Source organism: Argiope bruennichi, chromosome 6 (genome assembly GCF_947563725.1).
Source record: "Argiope bruennichi chromosome 6, qqArgBrue1.1, whole genome shotgun sequence".
Taxonomy (NCBI): domain Eukaryota; kingdom Metazoa; phylum Arthropoda; class Arachnida; order Araneae; family Araneidae; genus Argiope; species Argiope bruennichi.
Window position 1 is genome coordinate 8,058,067 of NC_079156.1, and position 27,858 is coordinate 8,085,924.

Here is a 27,858-nt window from a genome sequence, read left to right on the forward strand (position 1 = left end):
TCTTTTTTTTATTATTCATTATTGCTATTATTATTTATTATTGTTGCTTCACATCTTTCTACCCCCTCCCACAAAAATTTCAGTCTTTGTTTTTTAAGAGTTACAACAGGAGCTTTCGATATAATTTAAAATCTTCTAATGTAAAATCTCTTTCATGGTTTCAGTTTGATTAAAATTACTTTATTGAAAAATCGATAAATGTATGCCAAATTTATAAATTGTGTTTTCTTCTGCATTTGAAACATTTGAGATACTTGGGCCGGGATAGCCTGTTTGATGGATTCCCATCTCTTGGGTTGTGAGTTCGAATCCCGCCGGTTGAAGATTCTCCGTGTACATAGTGGCTGGTACACGTATAAATTTGTCGTAGCTACAAAGTCCACCAAGTCGAAACACTACCACTGGGGGTTTTTGGATCAGAGGTGACCGTTCTCTGATTCAGGTCTAAATTACAATCTGTGAATGAAATGTGTGGATGAATGCGGTTATGGTGAATGAGTAGCTAAGACATACTCTTGGCTCTAGATGGCACAAATGAAACAAGAGATGCTAAAACTCGGCTTAAAATCGCTTATTGTTGCTTCTTAGTCAGCGGGCTAAGTGGCACAAGGAACAACAACAGAGGTGTCTGAACGGCGCAGATGCATAGTTCTATGGTATTTTGCCACAGTAAGGAATTTAATCAAAGCGATGTCTGTTACAATCCCATCATGGATTTCTTTACTCTTGAACCGATGCCGAATTACTGAAATTGAAAAACGCGGTTAGCTTGACATGGTTAGCGACAAAGATTATCATTCTCTATTATGTCGAACAGTTTCAGTACTGCGAAAATAATACATTTTGTTGACAATCACTTGATTTGATTTTCTTGTCACATGCAACGAAGAGAAACTCTCTTATAGTGGGTCAGAAAGAATAAAATAAAACATTTAAGAGAGATTTAAAACTCATTAAAATCTGTGATTGTGATTTTCATACTGCTTCTTAAAAGAACCAGCTATTTATTTTCTTAGAAGTTTTTATCACCTGGAAAATATGATTTTCCAGGGAAGAATGTCGGTAAAAAAATTAGAAATCTCTCATTTTTCTTTTAAAATATGGCTATTTCCTTACTTATAATATAACTATTTTTCTTTGATGACCATCATGTTCTCCGGAATATATAAGCTATGTTTCATCTATCACAAATGATTTATCTTTATCTGTCATACCTTAATATTCAGCCTACCTTTAATGTGTTATCTTAATTTATCTCGATATTTAAAAATTTGGATTTTTAAACTTTAAAATGTGATAAAAATTCACATGCTTTCCTCATTGTGTTCAGAGACCATCTTAATGGTATCGAATCATATGAGTCACTATCTCATGAAAAATATAACTGTCCGCTTCATCTAAAATTTAATTGCACATTGCATTAGGAAGTGCTGTAGTCAAACTTTCTTACAATTCATCCAAACTGAACAGTTGATTTCATATGATACGATGTAATATACTTGCAGTATACATTATGTAAGCTGTCTAACAACACACTAGCTGAAATAAAAGATGCCAATAAAAATAATAAAAGAAAAGAAGAAAAGAAAGAAAATAGGAAGTATATTCATTCAACAAATCGATTTAAATATAAAAGAAAAATTACGATTTGGTAATCGAAAAAACAATGAGAACAGCTTACATTTCACTGCAACAACTAGAAGTACTGCCCCAAATAATGCATAATAAATTTATTTAATATCAAAATTAGGAAAAATAAGTGAATTAAATTGATATAATTGAAAAGATTTTTTTTAAATTTTCATTTGAGTAAAAATCATCTTCGAGCAAATAATATTTTCAAAAATTATGGTAGAAACCGTCAACATAACTCTTAATTTTTTTATATATTAAATTCTAATTAAAATTTCATAAAATAACTCTAAGATGTACATTTTAACTTTCGAATGTATGTTTATGCTACATTTGGTTGTTTTAAGTTTAATGATGTGCTGTACAAAGTGCCAAAAAGCAAGACAAGCACATTTGATTTCATTATTAATAGAGATAAACGATTGTCAAACTTAAATTTTGGAAGAAAATTAAGGAATATCTTTTCACTAAATTTAAAATTAATATCTTTCAACAGACGACAATGCGGAAAGAAAACGTCATAAAAAAATATTTGGACATCCATTAAAGATTATTTCATGCTATAAAATTTAAGGAACTCACGTGAAAAATCGTCAAATAATCCGCGATTAATAAAGTCAAAACAGTGCTCAATAAAACAATTTAATGGTGATAACATGGGGATTCGAATTCTCATTCCCTTTCCATACTCTTCATTCTCATCTATGGATTTTGATTTTATCATGATTTGATATTAAACTTTGATAAGATGCTCACCATCTTTTGTAAATTAAATAATCAAACATCATGTAAATATACAATTTCTTCTCTCTCTCTCTCTTTTTCCATGTGATAACATGATTTTTATTGGGGAGTTTGGGGAGTTCGGGAATTTTTGAATCCACAAAATACACAGCACGAAAGTGGTGATTTATCACTTTTGATGCATTAATTTTTCGCTTTTGGTGTTATTAGAAAATCATAATAAAAAAAGGTTGTCACATTTGGCAACTTATCGCCAAAAAAAGTTACAACGTAGCGAAAAGGTTTGCCATATACTCGATTCTCCTATCTCGCCAATAAATGACAGGGTCGAAAGAAGTTATCGCTCCCTAAGCTGAGATATATATACATTTGGCTATAATAATTTTTATATAATAATTTTATATAAATGTATATAAAATTATAAATTGTAAATATAAATAAATTTATAATTACAAATTATTAAAAAATTATAAATAATAAATTGTAATTATATATATATATATATATATATATTTTAATTGTCAATTTTCCTAACTGGCAAAAAAATATTTGGAGTGGGGGGAGGGGACATCGCTTTTCTAAAAGTTCACGATTGCGCAATACAATTATCAATAATAATAATAATAATCTCGTTTCGAGATAAAGTTTTGGATCTCGAAAGTCCTTGAGATGGCGGAGGGGTAAAAACCATCACTGTTTTTTAAATATCGGAGCATACATAATCTGAGTCACATGATAATTTAAAACCGGTTTAAACTGGTTTTTCACGAAAAAAAATCTGGCCTCGAGAAAAAATTTTAAAATTCAGTTAATTATTTTGAGATGGTCAAAAATTCTTTTTTTTTTTTTTTTTTTTTTTCCCCTCCTAAATATTGGTATTTGCGAAATATGAGGTATGTGAGAACAGGCTGCATTTCTGTAGGATTCAAACCACATGACTTTAAAAAAAATGATATTCTCACATGATAACTTAAAATTTGCAAAGCTGATTTTATTAAAATTATTATTATTTGATTAAAATATCTATAAACTCGAACAGGAGTGATAAATTCCTGTCCTAATAATCATTCAAGACTTGGCAACAGCTATTAGGTTTCTCATTGTTTACCAACACAGTCGCAGACACATGTAAAGAAATCCGGCAGATTCATGTCTCCACGTAACTAGATAAAACAAATCCAATTCTGATTAAACAAAAAACGTCCAATTATTTATGTAATACCTATTGAATTGCCTAATTTCTGCAAACGATATTGTATTGCTAATATAATTATTTTTCTTACAATGTCTGCAGGTACAATAATATTTTTTTATAGATTTGCCTTCTTAATCATAATCTTTTGTTTTCTGTGATTCATTTTTTTTATAAATAATTTATTTTCTCTCAGAATTAGAAGCCGAATTAGAAAAAATAACGAAAGAAATCAGCTTAATTGATAAAGCGATTGACAGGTTGTCAAAGAAAAAACAAGCTTTGATCTCAAAAAAATCAGCAATCAATCGACAAATTTCGGAGAAGGCATCAGAAGAGCTAGCGAATCAAGACTGGGAGCGATCAGGTATTTATTTTATTAATTGTATTAAATCTATATACTTTTATTATTATTATTTATGAATAATTTATGATTATTATATAAGCTAGTAAAAGATGCACTTTAAACTTTTGTTTAAATTTGAGTTCTTTTTTTTTAATTTTGATATTTTTCTTCCTATTCTGTATATTATATTCTAATGAATTATAATTATTTTGTTTGGAAAAAAAACCCTTTTCTTTATATATTCCATTAATAAGCAACTGAATATTTTAAAATTTAGTTTAAATTCTAATTAATTTCCACATTTTTATCTTAATTTAGCCCATATTAACTTCATTCAAAAATGTTCTCTTATTTCCTGATTGAATTCCACTTTTTTTATTTAATAATGTAACACACACTCTCTAAAAATGCTTACTTCGACAGTTTCTAATGCTTTGAATGTAAGGATAAAAATCCATTATGCTTTGCACATTCTTTTAGAGATTTCTAAAATTCCCTTATCTAAATTGACTTATGGCAAAGAAATCCCTATAGCAAAATGATCAAAGAGAAAAATTTCTGTCTTTTTTGCTGTTGTGTTGCGATTTAGACTGGTGTATTTTTTATGATCACTTGTACAAATTATGCTTCTCAATGATGGAATAAATAGTTTCTAATTATTCAAAAGTTTTTTCTATTTGGCCATGCAACTGCTAAAAAAATATGTTTACATAGTATATGTAATGATATCTCTAAATCTAAATTAAATCCTAAATAATTTCCTGGTTTTTATCTTAACTTAACCCATGTTAACTTCATTCTAAAATGTTCTCTTATTTTCTGATCCAGTCCCATCTTTTTATATTTAATTAATGCTACACAAGCTCTGTAAAAGTGCTTTAATCAAGACTTTCATGCACTCCAAGTGTAGGAGTAAAAATCTATCAAGCTAAGCAAACAATGCCTGTATTTCCTTTTTCTAGGTCTATACATGTCAAAGAATCCCTATCAGAATCCCATTATATAAAATCACAAGGGGAAATATGGCGCACTCTTTTGCTCTTCTCTTGTGTCTTAGACTGAAATATCTCATCACTTCTTGCTTGTATATAAATTATGCCTCCCAGAATGGAATAAATTGGAAGTATTAAAGTTTCCAAAGTGTCTTCTCACTATGGCCACAAAACTGCTTAAAAAATATGTGTTTACGTTATATATATGTAAAGAAAATTTTTAATTTGATCCACTTGTGCAATAAGGATAAGCATGCCATTTCAATTATTTCATCATGATTATTGGAAATTTTAATTGTGTTTGGTTTGGTTTGCTATGCAAAATTAAATCAACTGCAGTTTATTGCAAAATAGACTGAATATTATGTAACAATTATATAGCAAAATTATTATACAATCATATAGCAGAATTTTTTTTTCGAGAACTGTGAAGACAGCTATATTTCAAAATATATAATTGATAGTTTATATTATCTTTTCTTTAGTGTTAGTTTCCTATTGTATAACAGTTCAGAATCTGTTATTTCTGTTATTATAATGTTATATTAATTTTGTGATAATTGTCTGTTTGTACTATTTATAATTTTATCGCTGGGAATAGATATTTTCTTTGAATATTTAGCAGGTATAATTTATGAATGAATTATCTAATATTATGCTTCATAAATGTTTGTTTCATTTTAATATAAGTAATGGTTTATAAATGGATCATCTAAGAAAGGATCCTTTTTTTAAAAAACATTTGCATTTGTATAAACATTATTATACATTAATTTTATGCATTTATTGCAAAACAACATCATTCCATGTAATCTATTTAGAGTTACCAAAAAGTATTGTATAATATTTGTCATTTATCTAGCAGAATTGTTAATGCATATTCTGAATATTTCTAAAACTCTGCTGCTATATTGTTAGATCATCCATGGTCCAATAAAGTGAAGGAAGTATTGAAATCAAAGTTCAAGCTGGACAAATTTAGACCCCATCAACTTTCAACCATAAATGCTGTCATGTCTGGACAAGATTGCATATTATTGATGCCAACTGGTGGTGGTAAAAGCTTATGTTATCAGTTACCTGCCATGGTACTTAATGGTAATTACCTAAAACATATGTCTAATCCCAATAGTTTATTATGTTTTAATATTTATTCCATTAGGGTGCAATTAAATAATCAGTATTTGCTTGTTTTGTGGAAAGTAATATGTGAGTGAAGGTTAATAGTTCATTTTATTGGTACAGGATTTTATCATTTTTTTATTCAACTTATAGTTAGATTTTCATTTCACTAAAATAAAATTATATATCTATGATAAGCAATAGGCTAAAATATAATGTTTATTAAAATGGCCAAGTGATCATAACTTAAGCCATTAGTTACAGAAGGATAATTTTATAAAGTATTTTTAAAAAAAAGAATAAAATTCTAAGGATTTAATGAATATAAAATGTTGAGTGAAGGAAAAATAGAGCAGCATATAAACATTTCAGCAAAATGTGTTGATGATGTTGTCAAAACCTCCTGCAAAATGTCTGGAAAAAAAATATGAAAAATAAACTGAAATAGTTAGTCTGGGTGCATAAGAGCATGTTTCCTCAATTATAAATAACTGATATTCAAATATTTTCAGTACAAACTGTTGCTATGCTTGAAAAGGGTCACTTTTTAATAATCACTGAATGTTTATTTTGTATGGTAGGTTTAGCTGCTCTCTTGTGTACAGACTAAATAAAAGAAAAACTTTCCTCCATATTATTGGTGAAAATAAGTGCTGAGAGAATTAGATCCCAATTTAGCAACTTTTCCTGCTTACTTATTTCTGTTTTTTTTTTTTTTTTTTTTTTTTGTTTGTTTGTTTTTTTTAATACAAGAAATTGTAACTTGCAAAATAATATTGCTAAAAATTTCAAGATCATTGTAGAATTGTATCAAAACAGTATTTCTACATAATGTTTGAAAATATTGGTTTAGGTTCTCATCTGTCTGAATTTATCAGTACATTGCCCATGTAGAATATTCATTTTCAGATTATATAATATTCCCCTCCCTTAGAATATGTCCAACTTATTGGATATTATTCTGGATAACTGTATTCAAGTACATATCGTAGTAGTAAATGCTCTACGTTGTGAAAAAAAATGTTTGTCCTGAATTCTTTTTTAATAATGCTTTTAATTTATATATTTATTATTTATTAATTAAGTGTCACTTACTTATTTCAAGTTAGTTTAGTGATTCTTACATAAACAAAATTTCCATCCTTTGTTAAATATTGAGATATATTAAATATATATGTGTATATTGTAAAATTTTTATTATTTATTTTAAATCTGCACTTTAGTTTTTTAAGTTAGAATTAAAAATTGTTTTCAAAATTATTTTTAACAGTTTTATTAAAACATAGAATGCTAATTTCCCAGCTTTAATAAAAATTGGTTTTTCATTAAATCAGAACATTTAATCTGTTTTGAAAAAATACTAAATTTATAATATGGTATGCACTACTTTTAAAATAAACATATATAAATAATATATTCTTAGCTTAACAAAGGAGTTCTTGTAATTATTCATTAAACTGTCTTATTGATGGTTAATAAATAAAAATTGTGCTTGTGAGATGTTAAGATTTTGATAAAAATTTATTTTTAATTTTATTTGGTAATATTCATATGGAATAAAACTGCTTAATATAGAAAGTTTTTTGCTGGCTTTATATATTTTCAGAAAAATTTGTTACTGTTATCTATTATTTTTATTTCACTGCGCTAATTTCTTTGTTTCATAAATTCACAGGAATTACCTTGGTTGTTTCACCATTAGTGTCTCTGATGGAAGATCAGATCATGGCAATGGAATCATTAAATTTACCAGCAACACTTCTCAATGCAAGCAGCACCCGAGAGACTGTGAATCATGTTCATAAAGAAATGACATCCAAGGATCCTTCCATCAAGCTTCTGTATGTTACTCCAGAAAAGCTAGCAAAAAGTAAACGCTTCATGTCTAAATTAGAAAAAATGTATCAAATGGGACAGTTCTCATTACTAGCTATTGATGAAGTTCATTGCTGTTCACAATGGGGTCATGATTTCAGACCAGGTTAATTTTTTTCTTATCTTCTATTAAACCTGTAATTATTTATGTAAATATAAAATAAATATTGCTGTTTGGTTTCAACTAGGCAAAAACAATACCTATACATTTTGAAGTAATAAAGCCATAACTCATTTTTAGTAGGTCTAAAACGATTGAAATTTTTTTTAGTTATTTATAACAAAAAAAAATTTATGTATTCTTTAGTTTTTATTATATTACTTATGTAGTTGTATACTATATGATGAACTATCATTTGATTAATTTTGCAGCACAATTTACATACACTTAAATGCAATTTCTTCTAATGTATCTTATAGTTATGAAAGAATGATATTTTTTACAGCATAATTGTGTTTATTAAATATTGATTTTTGCACACAAGTTATATTGAATTTATTTGTAGACTTTTGTATTAAATACAGATGTAAGGGTCTTTGATAATGTTACGGATTGTGTTTATTTAATTATATATATATATATATATATATATATATATATATATATATATATATATATATATATATTCATAATATTCAGAATTAAATCTTTGTAGTAGTATCTTTTAAAATTACTGTTTTTATCTTTGTACATATTATAAAATCCTTTATTTTGACTTATAAAATTATGCTTTGGTGCTTAAATGCTGCTTTTTAGAAAAAAAGTTAATATTTTTTCTAGTTATTGCAATATTGTGTTGATTATAAATAATTATGCCTTTGTTTTTGTATATATATATATATAATATAATTGTAGCTAAAGCTTTGTAGTTCAGTATTAGTTGGATTTTTTTCTTTATTTTCATTTTTGTATAATACAAATATCTATTGGATTTTATTTAGTCTCTGAACTCAAAATGCTTCGCTTCTTCTTCTTCTTTCTTTTTTTTTTTTTTTTTTTTTTTTACTTTTTTCCAATAAATGTAAAAATATCTTCCTAATTGAGATTTTACAGGTTTGTTGGGTTTTTTTTCTTTAACAGATTATAAATTTCTTGGTATTATGAAACGGCAGTTTCCCAAAGTGCCTATTTTGGGTCTAACTGCTACAGCTACTACTTCGATCATTCAAGATATTCAGTCTATTTTAAGCATGAAAGGATGTTTGGTATTAAAAGCCTCCTTCAATCGACCTAATCTGAAATATGAAGTAAATATTACTTTCTTGCATCATAATATTTCATACATTCATTTTGTTATGAGATGTTTTCTTTTTCATAAACATTCCACAAATTAATTCATAAATAGGAATTTTTTAGACAATTAAGTAGAAATTTTTATAAGATTTTCAATAGTGTAATTTTTAGAATTTGGTTGATTTTTTTTTCTGCAATTCTATACTAGTATTATTATAATGAGTATCCTAAGTGCAATTATTTTCATTTCAAAATGAGGCACGTATAAATGTTGGTCACTAAAATTTAAGGAATTTTATTTGATACTTAAATATCAACTGCATGTTAGTGATTAATTACCAAAGATGTCATGTGACTCTATTCACTATGTTTGTCAATGTCATACGGTTAAAATTCCAGTGCTTTTTATGTACACAATAATTGAATAAATATTCTTTTTTACAAAATTATTTTAAATGCATAAAAATTATATAGGTTTATTTTTCTTGAACTTCATATTGTTTTTTCTATAAGAATATTTTAATAAACTCTGACTTTTTATTGTAAGAATATATCTGTGAAGGGGGGTAGGGGGAGTTTGAATAAATATAAATCAAATAACTTGAAGACAAGTTATTTCACATCAAATATAAATGAAACTTCGAATTGTAAAATACAACTATCTGCTTGTGTTGTAGTTATGTTTAAAAATTACCTATCTACATTTTATGTTTCTTATTTCCTATTTTTTTTTATAAGAAATGTTTATGTATTATTTATAAAAACTGAAATTTTCAGTTTGTTTTAATATGTAGGGTTTGCTTTTATTATTATTAATTGTATAAAGTTATTTCAGTCTATAATTTCTTTTTATGGAAGTAATTTTTTTTATTAATGTTTTGAGAATCTTTTATTAGAATAACCTTATTATATACAACAAGATTTGAAATAAAATGATATAATAATGAAATATGGTAAAAGAAAATAATAAAATGAATATTAAAATTCACAATTACTGCCTTTTTATGAAAAAATACTTGGGAGAATCTGTGGAATTATTATTATTATTATTATTTTGTATATTTTTTGTAATTAACGAATATATTTTATTGTCATTGATTTCATGTAGTTTTTCATTAGATTTCTGTCTTGTGGATTAAATCAAAGCATAAAATTCCGTATTAAAAATTAAATAGAGTACTTAAATATACTAAAATGTGCTTATGAAAATGGAAGGAAAATCATGTTTTGTAAGTTACTTTGGATCAAATAACCATTTTTTAACTTACATTTCTTTCTTACTACCTTTTAGGTTGTTTGTAAATCTTCATGTCAAAAGGATAATGTGTCTGAATTAGAAGATTTATTAAAAAATCGTTTCAATGGACTTTCAGGCAAGTAACTTTATTAAAAGAAATTCTGCATGATAAAAAGTGCAATGAATTTTTTTCATAATTTTTGGTGTTTTCTTTTTGTAGTTATATGAGTTATTTTATATGCTTATTATGTAAGACTAATTCAATGTATAGAAGGTGATCAAAAACTTTACAATAAAATTAAACTACTAATATTCATATATTGAATGATTTAGCAAATTGTTTTTGAAGTATTAATAATGATTGAGACTTTTGCATTACATGCATCAGATTTCTTATATTTAGCTTCAGGGTATATTATTCATTAGATATTTAGATTTTTAAAACAAAACTATTATTTAGTTTACTATGTTTATTTTTAAGATTCCATAAAATGTTTCTGTTTAATTGCATGGATTTTATTTATTTATTAGGTATTATTTACTGCTTCTCAGTCAAAGATTGTGAAGAAATCGCTTCTGAATTAAGAAAACGAGGAGTAAAGGCCAAAGCATATCATGCTCAACTGGATGCAAATAATCGTAGCTCTGTCCACAAAAGCTGGACTTCAAACTCTACTCAAGTCATAGTAGCAACAGTCGCATTTGGTATGGGCATTGATAAACCTGATGTCCGTTTTGTTATTCATCATTCCTTACCAAAGTCGATGGAAAATTTTTATCAGGAAAGTGGTCGTGCAGGTATGAATATTTCTGATTACTGTAGTATAACATTGTGCTGGGCAGTAAAGTTGTTTAAATTAATGTAAAATTTAATTGTTATATAGTTCAAATCACAGAAAAAGATTTTTTTTAAATTAACTTATAACCTTGTGAGCTTCAGTTATGAACGAAATTCACTTTCAGTTGTAGGCAATCATTTTAATTCATAATTCAAAGTTCTTAAATATTAACTCTTTTTGGATTTGTGATGCCATTTAACAACACTGGAGTAAGATGTTTACATTTCTACTTTTAATTTGGGACAGTGAGAGTTGCATGAGAGCCTATAGGGCAATATGGTCTGAAATAAGTGATTAATTGGTAATTTTAATTAATTAATGTGGATGTAATTAATTAGGAAACTAATTTATCTGGAATGATAAATTAGTGGATAAATGAATGGATAACTTTTCAGTTTTTAAATTTCTTTTCCTACAGCATAAAAACTTGGGCAACAAAACAGTTGTTTTTGTTGTGTATTATGTAGAATATTTTGAAATTATATATATATATATATAATATGGTGAGGAAGTGGGCTGGTATCATATTTTTTAATTCCTGATTAACTTTTATATTCAACTAACTGTACTCGCATAATGTTGCCTGAACCATGATGAATGTTATTGAAATCAAAATATAAAATAAAGGTATCAAAACGGAATAAGAAAATAATGATGATTTTACATGTTTTTGTTATGGATTTTGTTTCATATGGACATAGTAATGTCTTCCGAAAATTTAGTTGGTTTTTATGACTATATATGTCATTCATTTTTTTTTTTTTTTTTTTTTTTTTTTTTGTAATTGTGAAATAATTTATTGCGATTAAAATTTGTGAAATCGTTGCAGTGTTTGTGGCTTGAGAATTAGTTTTTTGTTTTGCCAATTATTTTAATTAGATTTTGGACGAACAGCTAGTCGCCGAAGGTGGCTAGTTGGAATTTAATTCATGTAAAAATAACTAATAGTCCTTCCTCACTTCGCTTCCAACCATCAAGTACCTTTTTAGATTACTATATGATCCAAGCTCGCTTCACTCGCCTGCGATTCTTTTATTCATTTTTTGTTAGTATTAGATTATTATAAGTACATTAATTACTGAAAATAAATTGCAATTCATTCGTCAGTTACTAAAAATTAAGCGATCGGTTACTGTCTCAAGGCATCATCTACATTTTAAGTAATAGTACTGTTGCTATTTTAATTATTGGGAATGAGTTTCTTTCAACTGTTCAGATCGAGGATTTCAATAGCTTTAAAATTTTTCTGGACAATAGGTATCTTTTTAGCAAAAAACCAGTAATAGGTCCTGGACCAGTAAGTCGGTCCAGTAGTTTCTGTTTCTCACTACCTACCCTTTAAATCTATAAAGAGTATATATGCAAAGATTGTCTTTTGTATCCGTATGTACACAGGATTTAAATTCAAGGGCTGGCATTTTTTTTAAAGGCATGTATTATTCTATTGCATTATTTTAAAATTTGTAATTTGCATCATTTTAATATTTATTATGCTGTAGACAAGGTGACTGCATGAAAATGACGGTCCTTCTGCATGATTATTGATCTTATTTTTAGGTCGAGATGACCACCCAGCTTCTTGCATTTTATTTTATCGTTTTGCTGATGTTTTTCGACAAAGCACTATGGTTTTCACAGAGCAGAAAGGCTTGGATAACTTGTATGGAATGGTGGCATATTGCCTTGATTTATCCAGGTAGTTTCTCTTTTTATTTCATTTTAGTAGTATTAATTGTGTTTAGTACTAGATTGTATTACTGTATTTATTGTATTTTCTGAATGATATAATGCAGCTGCTAAATATAATATAAGATTAAACTATTTTGTAGCAATAGTCTGATGAGCTAATTCATTCACAGATTCGTTTTCTTAAATACTTCTGTCAAAGATAAATTCAGACTATTCTTTGAATCAGAATAAGAATTCATTTTTATCTCTTCTCATTTTTGAAACTTATGTATCTAATACTGCACTATCAAATAAATATGCAGTAAATTCAGATCACCCCCCCCTCTCTCTCTCTATTTACTTTTGGCTTTTGTTTGAGAAAGATGGCAAAGTCATATGCAAGATTAATTTATTTGTTTTAGATTTAAGTAAAATTACTTAATTTTGTCAGAAAATGACAATGCAGCTAATAAGAATATTGCATTTCTCACTTGGACATATCTTATATGCGTGATGTTTTGTGTTACATTTGTTATAAAGATAAAAATCTAGATGCAGATAAAAATCTGAATTTAATGTTAGAAATTGAATTTCTTCATATATCTATCTATAAATTTTTGAGATAGTCATGATGAAAAGCAACAACTTCAAATGGGTTTGAAACACTCAGCATTATGACAGGAACATGATTCATCACCTATATATATATATATATATATATATATATATATATATATATATAATATATTGTCACCAACTTTCTGCAACTTTTTACCATCCAAATTTGGTGGCTTTATTATATTTACTCTAACTTTTGGTGATCTCATTATCTGAAGTTGTTTTTCCCTCCTGATTTAGCATTAAATTTCTTTTTAAATGGTTCATCAGTATGATATTTATTGTAAAATAAAATTCTAAAAGGGAAGGGTCGATTGAATTTGTAAAACACACTTACTGTTTTGAACATTCATAAAATAATTTCACAATGAATAGAAAGCCTCAAAAGTTTTCTGAAAAATCATGATGATTTTTTTTTTGGAATTGTTGTTATTTATCGTTATTGTATTATTAACGATTTCCATAGTCAAATGTCTTTTTTTTTTCTTCATGCTAATTCATTTTTCATTATCATATCTGAATTTTTAAATTTAAAACGGATATTAATTGGATACTTTAAATAAAAATATAAAAAATATTTTAGAACTTCGGTTTAAAAAGTAATTAATGAGTTAAATTTCACTTTTTTTTTAGTTATAATGTTTTTTTGGTTTTTTTTGTTAAAATAAAAAATTTAATAAATAAAAGCTATATAAATATATATTTAGATCTGCTTTGTACTTACATATTTTAATTAAAAAGGAGCAAAAAGCATATTCAGAATATTTAAGCAGCAATTTGGGGATTTTTAATCAGTTACTGAATTCATTATTTGTTCTATTTCATGCAGACTTTTTATTTCTTTAAATTTATTTATGATTCTGATAGACTCTGTCAGATCTTTATATTTTTGTCATATTCCAATACCCCTTAAATCTTTATCCAGCTTTCCTGTTGCATGTAATATTTATTTCAATCACGAAATATCCGATTTCAGTATTTATGAGTTATTCTTTCATTGATAGTTGTGGTACTTTATTTGCAGGTGTCGGCGTTCTTTAATAGCACAACATTTTGATGAACGTTGGAACACGCAGGATTGTAATAAAATGTGCGATCACTGTGAACAGAAAGGCTTTTGTAAGTAACTTTCATGAATTCATATAAAAATCCATTTCATGTTATAATGCCCTTCAATCTAGGTTCTTTTTATTTATTTTTAAATTTTATTCTGTAGATGAGGAAAAATTAAAAAATATAGCTAGAGAATACAGAAGTATTTTTAATATTCTTGAGCATGCTTCCATGATAGAAGAACGATTAACTAGCCAGAAGTTGATAGAAGCATGGCAGGGCAAAGGGCCGCCCAAACTGCGCCCGCCTGGTCACCTCTCTACAACCTACAGTCGAGAAACTTGTGAAAGAATCATCGCTCTTCTTCTTTTAGAATCCTATTTGAAGGAAGAATTTCACTTCACTCCATATTCCACTATTAGTTACATCAATATTGGTAAATAACTTTTACTTTTCATTTTACTTCATTCTTCCCTACATTCATTTTTTTAACATCTACTACAGTGGTGAGCTTTTTTAAAAATAAAATAATAATAATAAATTAAACTTTACAAACGGGAAGGGTCTAATCAAAACTTTCTCACATATTCTCTAGTAAAAATGAATTTGTGTTTTACAAGGGTTTTTCCCAAAATGATTGAGACCAACATTTGAGACAGAAGTACAGTTTCAGTCACACCCCATTTGATATATTTAAGCCATTCCGTTTTTCAGCTATCGCATTGACACGCTTCTGAAAGTACAAGCCGACAGATATTCAAATATTTGTTCGATTTTGCTCAACATTTAATAATTGTCTACACTATAGATGTTAAATCTGTGTACCAAATTTTACCCATTCAGCTCTCTTCGTTTTGTAATTATCATATTAACTTACATTCGGACAGTCGAACTGACAGCATTTCTTTGAATAGATTTTGCTACAACGTTTGATAGAAATCTACAGATTTGGTGTGAAGATCGTGTACCAAATTCCATCCGTCCAGCTGAAAGCGTTTTTGAATTATATTTGTCACAGACAGGCATATTGCTGTGTGTTTTTCGAATTCAGGGGAGTCTGACATGTGCGGCTTCGTCAAAATCTCGAATTCGAATGTGTCGCAGACATTTTTCTAAAAATGTGTTTTTCGAACTCGGGGAAGTCTGGAACGTGGAGATTTGTCAAAATCTCGAGTCCGAAATTTGTGACGATTAGAAAACTTTCTCTGCACTTCGCTGTGAATAGGATAACTGAAAAACCCTTTCAACTAGACGGCTGAATGATGAAACATAGAGTTACGGCCGAATTTGTAGATTTATATCAAATTTTGTGAGAAACCCATTCTGTCTGTCTATCTGGCTGTTCGAATTTAAATGAATTCCATAATTACCAGACGCAAAGAATTCGGTAGATAAAATTTGGCACTCATGTTATATGACTTGATTGAATTTAGTTCAAAAGAGCGAATAGAACGAAATAAACGGTTTATTAAAAACAACAAGATTAAAAACGCATCATTAAGCCAGTGGAAAACAATAGAACAAAGAACAGTTACAAAGACAATGAAACGTTTTATGAGTATTCATAAAATACTTTTATATAAATATCTGCTTTTATAAGTATTAATAAATGGCTACTAAACTCCTGTTTTTATCAATATCAACAAAAGCAGCCGTCCATTGCACCATCTCTCGTTGAAGATCCAACATACTTCGGACCGTCACATGAACTAACTTTCACAATTCGCCTTCGAAACCTTCATTATGGGTTTCGATATTTCCATCTTGGTTGTGGATACAAACCATTCGAACGATTCCATTTGGTCCTAGATAGATCTCTTTAATGCGTCCGAACTGCCATGTCCAAAGTGGGCTTGTATTTTTAGGAATGGCAACCAGGTCTCCTACTTTCAACTCTGGATCTAGTCGAGTTCATTTGAGTCTCCGCTGGAAGTGCCATCTTTTTCAGAAACTCTATCTAAGATCTGAATCAGTTGCCATCTCATTGTCAACACAAGATTATTATCAGTAGTTGAATCTGTCATTTCCAGTAAGGAAGAGCTTATCAAGAAGTGTCCCGGTTTCAAGATTCTTATGTCGCTAGGATCAGATGATAATGGAATTAAAGGTTTCGAGTTCAGCTCTTCGAAATGAAAGACAACAGATCAAATCAATCATTTCGTTAGTGGCAGGAGAAGTAGATGTTTTTGATCAAACTTTAAAGATGGACAATCAGAAATAAGTCGACCCAGTCTAATGATGCCCTCAAAATCAAGAAAAATATTCAGGGGCAATAGTCTGTGCCCCTAGGCAATGTCTTTTGCTGCCTTAACAACTTAACTTCCAATGAAAATTCCTGTTGTTGAATAAGTCTGACTATATTAAGTATGGAATTTGAGACTTTTAAGTTAAATAATTCCTACATTTCTTATCCGGAATTTTTTGCGAAGAAAACGGACTCACCACGCCGCCCTCTAGAGAGCTTTGAAAATGATCAATAATTCAACAAAATGTCAGGAATAGGTCTTTTGTACAGTTTATACTTTAGAATTCAAGTTCTAAAGTAAATGTTTCGATCAAAACGAGAAGAACAGGCTCATTCGACGACAACCATTTCAGGCTGTTTCACCACAATGATTTAACAGAGTTTTGGATGAAATTTCTCTAGAAGCAGAATCAGCTGGATTTAATATTCCCACAATGGGATTCCAATGGACTTGTTGAACTAAAAACCTTATCTGAACCACTCTGTTTAGTGGTTATCTTTTTTTTCGGTGGCGAATGTATCCATTTCAATATAATTTCGATATCCGTCCACTAGAAATTTCTACTTATTTGTATACCCAAAATTTCCAGAATGATTGCACTCAAGCGTGCCAGCAAAAGTGCAGAACACACCTCAATTCTAAAGAGAGTAATAGGCTCTTTTGGGCTGGCCAGCATTTTTGGCGCAACAAACACTACCTCAACTCTTTCGGCACCTTGCGGCGAGGAATAATTCTAAAGTATATCACTGCTGAATAAGCTTTACTTGAGTCATCACAATATTTATGCATTTCAGTCCGAGAATTGAGCAACTGAGATTGATAAGAACCAACAGTTTCAACTAACTGTAGTTGATAAAGTCATAGTAGGCAACGACCTACACCAAATGACGAAAGGCTGTTGTTTACTTCAAGAGCTGTTGCGAATGTGTTTGAAAAGGTCGTTGATTTAACTGCACGTGAGTGGACAACAAATAGAAGATGCACTAACATCTGCTTTCTCTTAAGGAATCCGAATAGGTTCGGCGATGAATTTTTAAAAACTGATACATAATCATTTTTTATTGTACCAAATAGCTAAAACAGACTAGAAAGGTCATTAGTAGAAGAAAAAAAATGCACTTATTGCCTTTAGTTTTTGAAGAACAAAAAATCGCTTATTTAATAAATAAAAAAAATTAGCATAGTTTTCAATGTTAGGAAAAACAGAGAAAGTTAAAAAAAATAATGGGAACATTTAATTTTAATTTCAGATATATATTGCTCAAACAACATAAAATGTAACAAACCACAAGATAAAAATTATTTTCAAAAATAAAAATTTTATAAGGCACACTCATTTTGGCAACTCCGCTCACCACTTCTAGCAACCCAGCTTTCCTAATGGAGAGTGGCGAAGGGGTGAATGAGATCGACTGTAACCACGACCTCCGTAATACAAGGCCTCACAACTAGTTTGTGACGTCACACAATTAGGATGATTGCCTGCCGTGAGCAGAATCCTGCTTTCTTCCTTGATGTGTAGGTATATTTTAAATTCACTTAAAAATAACTTACTATTCCTAATATTAAGACATGAATCTTGCATAAAATTCAAGATTTATTTTTTCCCGTGTGAATAAAAGAAACGGCATGATAGAAAATCTTAAAAGTCCTCTATAGCGTATTGACCATTTAATAACATTCAAACTTTCGAAGATGTGAATTTATTAGATATATACATTGAGGTATTGTTAGTTTTCTTGTTTTAATAGTTTTTTTTATTTTATTAAAAGCTGTTAAAAATTGTTTTATTTTTTCCTTGAAAATATTTTTTAAAGCTTGAAATTAAATTAATCATTAAGACTTTTTAAAGCTTAATGATTTTAAAGCTTTCAAATAAAACATTAATGTATTTAATATCAGATTTAAATTTTACACCAACTAATTCTGTTGATAAAAAAGAATTACTTTCACACCTTGTTTTTTCACATTAACAATTGTTTTCATTTAATATATTAGTAATTGATACAATTTAATAAACTAGCTTTTATTACATCTGATTTCATATTTCAATGCACTTATACTTAATCTGAAGTAACAGTAAAGGATAACACAAATAAAAAATCACACACTATTTGATTCATAACATTTTATTTTCAGAGACAATAACAAAATGCATTTTGTTTCTTAACTTTATTATAAATTTCACACAGACAAATGAAAATAATTATAATATTAAATAAAGTTAAAATACAAATTTATAAATAAAAGTTAATAACAATATTAAAAGAAACAATTGTGATAAAAGTCAATTAACAATTTATACTGATATTACTTGTTATGCTTGAAAATTTAATATTAAATATTTTTATCATCCCTCCTCTTTTTCAAGTTAGTAATTTTTAATTTTTTTTCCTTTCTTTTTTCTGCTTTCTTTACAGCTAGGTTTTTTTTCTGAACTAAAGCTTTAGCTAAATTATCATTTTTTTTCTTAACATAATTATTTAATAATATATTTGTGGAGCACCAAACTTTCCAGATAATGGAATTAAACTGATGACCTTCATCACATGCTCCACTATCACAGAATTCATTTTCTTCTAGAATAGAATATGTAAGGCAAGAAACTATTTTTCTTTGATCGTGAAGTTTTAGGAATTCAGACTCATATTCGTCGCATATTTTTTTAAATACTGTAAAATTATAGAGCACTGCATTTAAAATATGTTCTTGCGAGAAAGAAAGTTTACCCCCATTTTCTAAACCTATATGAGCATGCAATTCATATTGTTTTACAACTATATCTAACTTTTTTACATAATATTTTAGAACAAAATATAAATTTAATTTGCTACAATCTATAGTCATGATATATATAATAAAAAATTAAGTTTTATTATTCATTAGATGATTTTAAACTTTTTTATAAGAGTATAATAACAGTAAATCACTTAAGTACTTTGTAAGATTTTGGTGATAATTATTACATATTTCTAAAAAAAACTTACCTTTTATACTCCATTGGTACTTGAATACTGGTATTAAACGCTTCTCTAACAGTTAAAAACTGATTTTCTGGAAAATGTTTAGCACAGACCTACATATATGAAACAAATATTAGGCTTAAGTCAAATTTTAAAAAAATATATATGAAGTATAATTAAAAAGATACAGAAACAAAACATTTTAAATATTAAGAACACATTAAAAAAAAGACTATGAGAAGTAACAATAAAACAAAGAAATTTTATATTTAGCTCAAGCAAACAATACCAAAGTAATTGGAAGCATAAGCAACTAAATGTAGAGAAAACAAAATGACAGAAATGGAAGTTATACATAATTTTAAATGTTTCACAGTTCAAGAGAATTAATTAACTAAAAATTGTACAAAAAAGAATGAAACTTACCTTACTATATTTGGTTGGCACGAAATTGTCCCGCTTTATTGCAGAGATCCATGCTCTTCTAGTGTTTTCATTTCTTGGAAACGAAAGTACTGAAATATTGGGGCTATTTTTCGTGTAATTACTTTTACAATTAGGAACACAGCACGCACTAGGCATCTTTATTACAATAAATTAAAATTAATATGAAAAAAAGATCAGAAAACTTTTAAATAAAACCAGTAACACAATACCCGCACTTCGCTACGCCAACATCTGCCGTGACTAACCGCACTTTTTTACACCAGCTGCCTTTAGAATTTTCCTGAAAATTCATCCTAACTCGTGACGTCACGGGCTGAACGCGTTGGGAGTTGTGAGGCCTTGTATTACGGAGGTCGTGCTGTAACCTAGGACGAGAATGGTGTTCTGTTAAAGTGTATATGTGTGCGTGCGTGCGTGTGTGTTTTGTATTTTATATTTTACTTTTGTGCTCTGCCCCCGTATCAAGATGTGAATAAAAATTTGAGACTTAATTTTGAAGTGATCACTATCTCTAGCGCTCATACTAAAGAAATCCCACGCAAAGAGGGTTTTTTACAAAGCATTTGAAGTTGCCATTAAGTCATTCTTCAGAAAATGCGTTTAGAAATCGTACTTATAAATTAGTTCATCCAAATGCGCCAGAAACAAATGCAGTTTTCACGCTTTTTTAACAGAAATGCCAAAAATAAGCAAACTCCGACTGAGTAAGTAGAGAATTAATACAAACATATAAAATATTATTTTGGAGAATTTTACGGTAAAAATAAAATAAATCACTCATTTTCGGTTTAAAATGCCACTGTTTTCGAACTCATATTTATTTGTTGTGTATTATTGAAAGTACTGTATCTATAGTTCTATCTCACATGTATTAAAAACAAAGACTGTTTTAGAATCTACGAAGTTTGGACTTTGTTTTCAGGTCATAAAAAGAAAAAATCGCATTTTTCTGGAAAAAGCATCTTTACAACCTAGTTGGATACCTTAATAACAAGACACCCGAATGAATTAAATTTTTATAATCATTTTTTAAGCGCATGGGTCTCCTCTCACCAAAATGTTAACAGTATTCATGTTGGTCTACTGTAGGTATATTTGTTTTGAGTGTATCTATTTATAATGTGAAATCAACATGGAAAAATTAAAGTTAAAATTCAGGTTGAAGAATCCTTAATAAATGTCGTAAATGACAATAACAATTCTGTTGTGATCAGTATATTATTTTCTGAGCATTGTATATCAAATTTGAACGTTATTTATTAATTTATTGAAATCATATATTTTTTTATTATTATTTCAGGGACCAGGAGACTTTCAAATGACCAGGAGCTTCTATTCCCAATGTCTGTAGTGAGAGTTAAAAATGACGATGGAAAAAGTGGAACATCATCTACAAAACATATTAAGTCATCCGAATCATCATCAGCAGCAAAAGAGTCTTCATCAAACAAACAATCGCAAACAAAAAAATCACCTCCTTCACTCTCATCGTCATCATCATCTGCTGCTGCTGCTGCTGCTTCATCAACAACAAAGGAAAAAGATCTCAAAACCTCAAAAACCAATGCTCAATTAAACGAAAACTCGCAGCTACAGAATGGCCTGACATCCAAACAAAAACCGGATGCTTCTTCAGATTTGACTATTGCATCCACTAGAAAACGTCCGAGGAATTGCGTTCTTTCATCCGATGAAGACGATGTGAGAGGAATTAAAAAACAAATAGTCGATGTCGAAAAATCTGGCCAAGCAATAACTATTTGCGATGAATCTGACGAAGACGAAATGAAATTTGATGATTTTGATATATTTCCTAAAAAGAAGAAAAGTGTGGAAGGGAAGAAAGTGCCTATGATTGTTGTTAGTGACAGTGATTGAAAGACCCTCTGTTAAATTGCGAAATGTATATAACCATCATTTTTGTTTGCAGTTTAAAATGTCCTTTGTATCTCAAATACAGTTATTTATATATTAAACATATTTCATATTTTATACTCGTTAAATAAAGCCTTAAAAAACGGAAACACGGCGGGAGTGGTCTCCCCCAAATTTTCTCGCTTACATTTTAATAAGGAACTTTCCCCTCCCCTCCCCGCTTACTTAAAAACTGTGAACTTTCGGCAAGGAGGCCGATAACATCGTGCATGCTCCGATTTTTATTTTCAGAATTTTATACATGAGCATTTTGTATTTCGTAGTACTGAGGAGAAAACTGAGTATGAGTATTGAAATCACAATCTGACACAGGGCTATAATTTTAGTAACAAAGTCTCATACCAAATTTGGGGATGTGGTGGCCCGGTGGTAAGGTCATGGCTTTGGAACCGGAGGGTGTCAATTTCGAGACCCGATTTTACTGAAGGACCGTTGTGTCAGATGTTCTGGTGCACGTTAAATTCGGTAGGGGCCAAACGTTCTCCCGCTGGTGTGGTGCGGAAGCTTGGAGAGGGAGGGATGCCAGCTCAAGTGTCATCCTCATCATCTGACCGTGATTCAAAATGACGAGGTCCGTGCCAAAATAGCCCTTGTGTTGCTTTAAAATGGGACGTTCATGTAACTAAACTATACATCTATTGAATAGCTGCTAAATGTTTGCTAACAACGACAGGCTTATTTATAAAGTGCGAAGAAGATTAAATGATTTATTGATTTCTATGCGAGTGTAAATGAGTCATTTTTGGAATCGTAATACCTTAGGTTCGCGAATTGTTCCCGTCGTTCTTACAGACCTCTAAAAATATTCAGAGTATTGTTGATTACTTTTTTTCCAGTGAGTACAATTTGAGTAGGATTCGCGGTGATCTGTTTGTAAGGTCTCGGCTTCGGAACCGGAGGGTTTCGGGTTCGAGACCCAATTTCGTCGAAGAAACGGTCGTGTAAGCCGGTTTAATGCACATTAAATCCGTTGGGGCCAAACGTCCTTCCGCTGGTGTGGTGTGGAAGTTCAGATAGGTGGGGGTGCCATCTCAGGTGTCGTCCTCGTCATTTGACCGCGGTTTAAAATGACGAGTTTCGTCCCAAAATAGCCTTAGTGTTGCTTTAAAAACGGGACGTTAATATAACTAAACGAAGCTAAACGATTTGATTATTTCGAATGAAATATAGTGATCTTTATTAATTCGTCTATTCAGAAAATGAAACTGAAGAAAAGGATTTACCAAAACCAGTAAGTATAAAATTCTGTGCCCCCTCCCCTTCAAAGAAAAAAGATTATCTCTTTTGTTCAATGTGCAATAATTTATTTTTGAAACATGTAAATATTTAACACATCTTGACTTCAATTGCGAATCATTAAATTGAAAGTAGTTTCTGATATGAGAAATTTAGTTATTTGGCGAATGTTCTACCTAATGTTCTCTGAAATTTCCCATAGAATTCGTGTTCGATTTTAGAAGCGTGAATTCTTTAATTATTTTCATGTATTTCTTTTCGAAGACCAAATATTTAACTTAGATAATTGGAGATAAATATTTTCAAAATATTTCTGTTTCAAAAAATATTTCGATTTTCAAAAGATATGCAATAAATACTTCTTAATATAAGAACTGCGAATATGATTATGAAAGTTATTTGGAAAACTTCGTTGACTTTATTAAAATTTAATTTTCGATTATTTGCTATTTCGAGTATTTAGATAATTTTTTTCTACTTTTGTTGAAACTGACTTGGGATTTTGTAATCTTTTTTACACTCACTTTCTAATGTGTTCGAGTTTAAAATTTTGTTCATTTGTATGTTCTCTATAATAATACTCCATTTTAATATTTCCAGAATTTGAATCGTTATTGTATATGTTGTCAGAATAACGTGGTTTAATTTCATTATATTAACGTCCCGTTTTAAAGCAACACTATGCCTATCTGGGGACGGAAGTCGTCATTTTGTACCGCGGTCAGATGATGAGGATGACATCTGAGCCAGCATTCCCACTCCAAACTTTCACACCACACCAGCGTCAGTCAGAATAGCATGATCCTTTCGCCTGCTTTCCTCTTGCTTTGTATATGACGATGAGTTAAGGGGTTTTAGCTAAAAAGGCCATTATGCCTTTATTTTGTATAACCTTTTCACTTCAATAACCAATTTCGGTCAATAAAAATTGTTTTTTAATTTTAGGTCAGTTGTTTCACGAAAGTGTTCATGCTCCATATCTAATAACAATTCCGCCTTATTATGTCCACTTTCACTTAATTATTAAATGTCTGATCATTATTTCGGAAGGTTATTATAAGATTCTGCTATGTAATCGAGCCTTGAAGTTTCCGTTTGAAGGTGTGCAAAATTTTGTTTGGTCCCTAAAAAATTTGAATTTTTTTGACAGTGTGAAAAAATTATTTACTTCTGATGTAGTACTGGAAATGCATGACAAAAACTGTGTTATAGTAGAACCAGTGGATATGTTGTTGACACAATCTTGGCACAAATATAGAAAGAAACAGAAAAAAAAAATCACATTATATTCTTCTAGAACTTTGGCAAACGTAGTAATAAATTATTCTGTTATTAAAGAAAATGCTTTGAAACCAGATTGGACTAACAAAAAATGTGGTCCATGTCTGTTTTGATTAGACTACTTTGTGGCAGAAGTGTGCTTACTCGTGAGTTTCAAAGATCCTTCAAGGAGGCTTGTTAGACAGGGCACTTCTTAACCAAGAATATGGATATTCCATCACATAAAAACTGTTAAGAAGCATACAGTTACCGAAACTCTCTCTGATAATCCAGGAAAGTGAGGTATCAGATAAATTTTTAACAGTTATTGCAGATTGAACTTAGCTATTGAACAGAAGAAACGACTCGGCCCTCAAAAAGAATAATCTTTGCTCACAACATACCTTACAGTGGGCAGAAAGAAATTTAATAAATTGACAGAATCATAAATATAATGAGTTTTGACCAGATTAGAAAGAAGAAATTGTTAACTTCTCCGAATAGACATTCGTCGAGACTTTAGCGATGCTAATTCGTTAGCGTACGAGTACCATAAAACGTATAAAGAAATCCATCCAAGATTTTATTGGTGCCAGACGTAGTGTCGATATTTTATGCCTTTCCAAGTATGCCAAACGAAGAAAGTCGCTACGATGCTTAGGTTCCAGCTTTCGTCTTTATTCATCGTTTTGGCGACGGCATTTCTGAAATGATTTCCAAATTCCGTTCGAAGTAATTGATCGGTTCTTGTTAAGTTGGAATCTGTTCGCATTACTTAATACTTGTATACTAGCTGAATCTCTGCCAATGACCAAAGCAGAAAAAGAAGCTAAGTTCAAGACATGGAACTCCCTCGCCTATCATAATAAATTGCGGGACCATTTTCCGATCCAGGCTAGTTTCAGTCTTACTATAATTGCGTAATATCGATAATTACATGGCAATTCTTAAACAAATGGATTGATAGAACGCCTTAATAGATGAGATCTCCTCTTTCGTGAATGTGCTCTTTCACCGATTCATTTAAGAATCCAGTGAATATTAGAGGTGTTGCGGATTGCGTAGAGATACATCTTTGATTGATGTAATTTCAGTTCAAGAAGCGATACCTCGATCTTCGCATAACGTTCTTGCTATATGATTAATCTCATAGGCATAACTTGGATGTCCATTACTTCCTCAGAAAAGCGCTTTTGAAGAACTTTCCCCCCCTCCCATTTCTGATTATTGTTTTCATGAACCTTTCTAAAATTCAAGTTCCATTACGTTATTGCGCCGTTGGAAACTGAACTGTATCGGTAATCTAGCACAATGACATCCGCAATTGGAGATTTCTAATCCAATTGTTCGAAATGGGTATATTTTCGCCGCGATATTCATTTAAGATTGCCTAAAAAAATGTTTATCCTGATTTCATCTTAATATTGTAAAAACAATTGTTGCTTTAAATACAGGGTGATCAAGAAATAACCGGAGGTGCTCGGAGCCCTGTAGCGCGTTATGTATTGGACGAAATGTAACAAAATTTGGCCACCATACACATTAAAGTATACGGTTTCGATTTATCAAGAAAAAAAAAACTACTACCAAAAAACGCCGATAGGGGAAATTTTGGCGCTGCGATCGAAAACTTGATGATGTAATTTGCTTATACGGGTACTTTGTAGCATGACATCGAAGATAAAAAGAAGGGGTGCGGGAATTTATATCATTTTGCAAAAATGCGCCCGTCGATTGCGTTGTCACTACGTGAAAACGCCTTATTAGTCGAGCTGTTTTATCAGCGGGATGAAAATGCCAGTGCTGCTCTTCGTGAATACCGGCGGTTAAAACAGTTACGTAGAGGACCGATGACCATAACTAAACTTACGACGAATGATTGAAAGATTTGAAACAACAAGAATTCTTGGTGTGCAACCAGGCCCGGGACATAACTATCAAGCAGGAAGAAGTTGCAAGTGCCGTTATGGATCAGGCGATAGCTAATAAGCAGGTAGGTTATCGGCAGTGCAAGTTCAATATCACGACAAACTGATACCCCACTCTCTACCGATGCAGAAGATATTGCGTAAAATCCTGAAATTTTATCCGTATAAGATAACATCCATTCACTGATGACATTGATCTGAATCTTGGCAATTTTTGGTTGTGAGGCGGTTCTGGATCGCTTGAAAGGCGTTGTGTATCAAGGCCATGTTCCAGACATTACTTTAAAAGATCAAATAACTATGTCAGACTGCTACAGTTCCGATATCCTGCTAGCCTCCGTCGAAAACCTTGTGTACCACATGCAATTGTTGGAACATCAAGTTAGTGGTCACCTTGAGTCAAATTTGCAAGTTGCTATAATAAACATTTTTCATTGGTATTTAGTGTGTTGCTTTTTACAGTTTCCATTATCAATTATGTCTTCTTTTCCCACATATCAGCGCTTTCTCAACCAGGATTTCCCCTATCGGCGTTTATTGGTACTACTTTTCTTTTCTTGATAAATCAAAACCGGATACTTTAATGTGTATGGTAGCCAAATTTTGTTTTATTTCGTGCGATACATAACACGCTACAGGGTTCTGAACACCTCCTGTTATTCCTTGATCACCCTGTATGTTACAAATAACATAGTATGGGTATGCCTTGTAACTAAAAGGGTGTCGATATTGTAATGTTATATAAAAGTGTATATGAATTTAAATATTGATACGGAGACAATCAGTGAAACTTCTAAACTACGTGTGCGCCACATGTTGTCCACGTTCTCTGTAATAAAGTAGGTAATTGCGCGCTAATATCATAGTAGGGCAACAGATTAAATACAAATTATAATACTTGTTTTTAAATCAAATAAAAGAAAAATGAAATACGAATTATGTATAATGCTTTATTATATTAATTTTAAATATTGAGCAAGTTGTTGTTCTTGCACTAAATAAAATTACTACGTTTACAGTCGGAGATGGCAGCAGTTGCCTTGTAAAATCGTATTTTGAAAAGTAGGTAAGATTGTAATGCATTAATCGGCGAAAAGGCGACCTATTATCAATTTGACTCTAATGGAACTCAAATTTCTTAGAGATTGCCCTGTTTGTAATACTTCAATTTTATTTCCTAGTTTTTTTGTGGAAACTGTACAGATAATAAATAGAACTCTTCTTTAGCTTTTAACAAGGACAGAATTACGTGATCAAATAAATAAATAGTGTGAATTTCCTTGCAGCAGCG

The 27,858-nt window shown here is 30.0% G+C and overlaps 1 protein-coding gene across 1 annotated transcript; it reads left to right on the forward strand.

The window, feature by feature from the left end:
• Window positions 1-3,457: 3,457 nt before the first annotated feature.
• Window positions 3,458-22,193, forward strand: LOC129972270 (ATP-dependent DNA helicase Q1-like). The gene is made up of 11 exons (XM_056086338.1): window positions 3,458-3,670; window positions 3,765-3,935; window positions 5,825-6,004; window positions 7,704-8,009; window positions 8,985-9,151; window positions 10,429-10,510; window positions 10,906-11,172; window positions 12,771-12,909; window positions 14,524-14,618; window positions 14,716-14,988; window positions 21,509-22,193. Exons 1-11 carry the CDS (start codon window positions 3,661-3,663, stop codon window positions 22,084-22,086), a joined length of 2,268 nt encoding a protein of 755 aa, XP_055942313.1. The 5' UTR covers window positions 3,458-3,660; the 3' UTR covers window positions 22,087-22,193.
• The last annotated feature ends 5,665 nt before the right edge of the window (window positions 22,194-27,858 follow it).